Raw genomic sequence first — 4261 nt, 5'->3', positions numbered from 1 at the left:
AGGAGTTTTTTCCCCAAGAAATATCACTTAAAAATTATTTTGAAATAATCTCAGACTTCTAGAAAAGTTGCGAGTACGGTTCAGAAATTTTTGTTTTTTTTTTTTTAGCCAGTCAAATTTAGCAGTGGAGAGGGATTGGATACCAACTTTAGTGACACTAATGTTAATAAGTTCTGATAACCCACTACCATTGGACCAGCCCAGAAATTTTTGTTTACCCAAGACATTTGAGAGTTAAGTTGTTTTACTTGGTGCCCTCTAACTCCCAAATACTTTAGGATATGTTTCCTATTTCCTAGAAACAAGAGCTTTCTCTTATATCACTGTAATACAGCCATCACAATCAAGAAATTGGCATTGATACAGTGCTACTGTGTAATCCTCACACCCCATTCGAGTTTTGACAGTTGTCCCATAAATGTCCTTTATCAAAGGACATAGAAAATCCTTTGTCCTTTTTTAGTCAAAGGATCCTTTGACTTCATGACTTCTGCATTTTTGAAGATTACAGACCAATTATTTTTGTGAAGTGTCCCTCAAATTAAGTTTCTCTGAAATTTTCCTCGTGTTGAAATTCAAGTTGGGTATCTTTGTAGGAATATCACAGAAGAGATAATGTATACTCATTGTGTGTTATCAAGTGGCAAAGATTATTTTGATTTGATTTTATTATCACTTAATCAAGAAAACATTTATTTAAAAAACAACCCACAAAGACAATTCTGACTATACCTAGTACAAAGTTTATAACCTCCCCTTTGGAGGACAATGAGTACAAGAGTATACTGTGAAGCATCAGTTTAGTGGAGAAAAACATTTTTGGTACCAAATCCCATTTTTTTAAGATGGAGGTTGTCTGAGTTCAGAGGGTGGCAATGATATGTAATTAATGCCAAATATCTGCTTTTGGTTGTGATAGGATGAAGCAGTGGGCAAAAGAAAAGAATGCCAAAGCCTATCACTACCAAACAAACTAAACAGTTTTTAAAAAATGTATGTATATGTATATACATATATAAAAATATATAGACACTTACACCATATACTCACATAAGCAGTTTTAGGACACACTGGGTATTTCCATTCAGTCCAATGCAATGTTTGTAAAGAGGGATGACCATAACCAAATTAGATTTCATAAGATCTCAGTTAAAAGCCAACAACCAAGTCTGTAACTCAAATCCGTGGCTCTGTATGCTGCTACTCTGGAAACTCCCAAATGGTTTTTCCACAAAGTCATTATTTCTGATTTCTTGTACTTCTTGCCTTTGGACAAAGCAGGTTCTGGCTTGTTTCAGGACCTCTTGGTTTTTTGACTGCAATTGCTCTTTGATTTTTGGGGGGTTTTTCCTATCTGGTTAATTCTGGCTGTCATTTGAGATTACTGGTATTGGAAATCAGCTTTCAATTTTGTAGTCCTATTTCCTTTTTCTAAAATCATTTGATCCTTTTGATGGAACATCTTCTTCAGGGTGTCCATGTCTTCCATTAGTTGAGTAGTGACGATGGAGTGGTTAGTACCTAGTGAGTCCAGAGCCAGATATGGAGAAAAGCTGTCTCTGTTAATTGTGATTGACTGAAACGTGGACCTTTTCCTCTAGGATGGATTTATTTATACACACACACACACACACACACACACACACACACACACACACGCATACATACATACATAGAAAGGGTTGCAGCCTACAGGCTGGGGAAGCGATAGCCTTGGGCAGAAGCTGAGAGAATGTACTTCCTGGGATTTTATTTTAATGTAAAGATATGGGAAGTCTTTTCTGGCTGTTACAATGGCTGCTACCCACTCTTATCTATCTTCTTGGTGACTGACATTCGATAACTGCTTTCGTGCTTTTTCTGCTTTTTTTGGTTTTCTATGGGATGCACTTTTTTAGTGTGTATGGTCAACATGACTTTCCTGTTTCCCCCTTTTTGGTTATCTTTTCTGTCATACTACTGTTTGCACTGCTACAAGAATGTGGTGGTCTGTATCTCTCTGTTTTTCTAACTGATGTATAATAGATGTACCTATTTTCAGGGTATGTAACGTAATTTAATACATTCATATAGTTTGTAAAGGTCAAATCAGTGTACTTGGGATATCTATCACCTTAAATATTTGTCTTTATGCTAGAACCATTTGAATTCTTCTCTTCTAGCTATTTTGAAATGTACAATGGATTATTGTAAACTATAGTCACCCTACTGATCTGTCTAACACTAGGTCTTATTTCTATCAGACTGTATATTTGTACCTATTAATCAACTTCTTTTCATTGTCCCTCCACCCCCAGCCTCTGGTAACCACCAGTCTACTCTGTATCTTGAGATTCAGTTTTTTAGCTCCCACATATAAGTGAGCACATGTAATGTTTGTCTTTTTATATACCTCTTTTGTACACTGGTGACATTGCCATTAATGTTGCAGTCTTACTGCAGTCCTTATGAAGTTTTGGCATTACTTACAATTTTCTATTCTGAATGTATTTCTTATGTATCATTACTGATTTTAATCTCTTACTGTTCTCAGTCCTCCAGTAGATGCACTGAAAAACAGGAAGTGCATCTTGACACTTGCAAACAACACCTTAAAGAGGAACCATGGTGACACCTGATGCCGGCAGGGAACTCTGCCATGTCGTGTCCCGGCAGTGTTCACTGTGCGGCTGTCCTAGCCCACTGATCTATCTGAATGATGTGAGACATAACCAGTTGGTGGTCCCAGCATTGTCCAGTGATTTGTAGAGGGCAGGTAGCTTGGGGTCAGCATGGCTGGGCCAATATGTGAATTTTTAATGTAGAAAAATAGAGTTGACTTATATATCATGTAATCTATACTTTGTTACATACAACATATGGGGCCATATAAATTCAACACAAGTCTTTGATTGTATTTGAGAGAAAAAAGTTGACAGAAGTGTTTATTGTTTTACTTGATGGGAAAAAATTCTTTGAAAACACAGCATGCTTCTGGTTAAAGTGTGAGAACATTTTTTTTCATTATATTAGCAAAATCTGCCCATTTTAGATGTTGAAAATTCTTTGTTTATATATACCCTGCCTTTTTCCAGAAAGAATTTGAGGTACATAAAGCCACGTTGAGAGGTGAGCCTCTGAAGTTGACGTTTTTAAGATGCTGCTCAGAGAAATAGGGGGTAGATGTCCAGACAGTCTGGGCTTCCTTCCCTTTCCTTCACGTTCTCTACTTCTCTCCACCGTAAACACACACACACTTTGGATAGCTCAGGAACCTTAAATCTGTAAGATATTCCATTTATAATTGTGAAGGCATTATCATAAATGTTGGTTTCACTTTCTTCATCATCAAAGTCTCTGTTAGAGGAGGAACCAGCTACTTGATTTGTATATATGTATATTTATTTTTTCTAGTCCAGGGAAAATTTGGATTATAATACTTGGTTTTATTTCTTTTCTTACAGAAAAAGCATGCTTTACGTTGCTATTGTCAAGCCATGCAAGTTTACAAAGGAAAAGGCTGGTCTCTTGCAGAAGATCACATTAACTTCACTATTGGGCGCCAGTCCTATACTCTTAGGCAACTGGACAATGCTGTTTCTGCTTTTAGGCATATTTTAATCAATGAAAGTAAACAATCTGCTGCTCAACAAGGGGCCTTCCTCAGAGAATATCTTTATGTTTACAAGGTGAACACTTATTTTCAGGGGTAGAAATTAAAATTGTATTTCAGCAGAAAACGTATTCATTACCATCTTCTAGCAGTCTAATAAAATGGGTTTATTAGAATATATGTAACTATCTGTCATAATAATATCGTGGCAGGCTAGGCTTCTTGGTCATAGAATTTTGGCCAGGTACAGTGGCTCACTCCTGTAATCCCAGCACTTTGGGAGGCTGAGGCAGGAGGATCACTTGAGGCCATGAGTTTGAGACGAGCCTGAGCAATGTAGCGAGACCTCGATGCTACAAAAAATATAAAAATTAGCCAGACATGGTGGCATGTGCCTGTAGTACTAGCTACTCATTGTTTTATAGAAAATATGGGAAGTTGTAATTTTTTTCCCAAGGCCTGTGAATATTGTATCCATCATGCAGAAAATAATTATCCTTCTAGACTTTATTATTTTAAAATTATAGGAGTTAGAATTTTGGCAGGTAGTGTGCTGTAAGGAGTCATCGGAAGTAAAGTATGTACCACAATAACATTTAGAAGTTTAACATCCAGAGAACTAATTAGCTGAGTAACCTTAGGAAGATTCTCTTGAGGTAGAATAAATGA

At 36.7% G+C, this 4261-nt stretch overlaps 1 protein-coding gene across 1 annotated transcript in view; it reads left to right on the top strand.

The window, feature by feature from the left end:
• The window catches only part of TRAPPC8 (trafficking protein particle complex 8), a 150283-nt gene that overhangs the window by 82436 nt on the left and 63586 nt on the right, over positions 1-4261 (top strand). Inside the window, exons 9-11 of the mRNA XM_012656570.1 lie at positions 2598-2700; positions 3444-3668; positions 4120-4147. Coding sequence (XP_012512024.1) covers positions 2598-2700; positions 3444-3668; positions 4120-4147 — 356 coding nt within the window. The remainder of the gene's footprint in view (positions 1-2597; positions 2701-3443; positions 3669-4119; positions 4148-4261) is intronic.

The sequence above is a fragment of the Propithecus coquereli genome, unplaced genomic scaffold (assembly GCF_000956105.1).
Source record: "Propithecus coquereli isolate 6110/MARCELLA unplaced genomic scaffold, Pcoq_1.0 Scaffold51, whole genome shotgun sequence".
Lineage (NCBI taxonomy): Eukaryota > Metazoa > Chordata > Mammalia > Primates > Indriidae > Propithecus > Propithecus coquereli.
The sequence above is the reverse complement of the archived record's forward strand: the minus strand, read 5'-3'. Positions and strand labels throughout refer to the sequence as shown.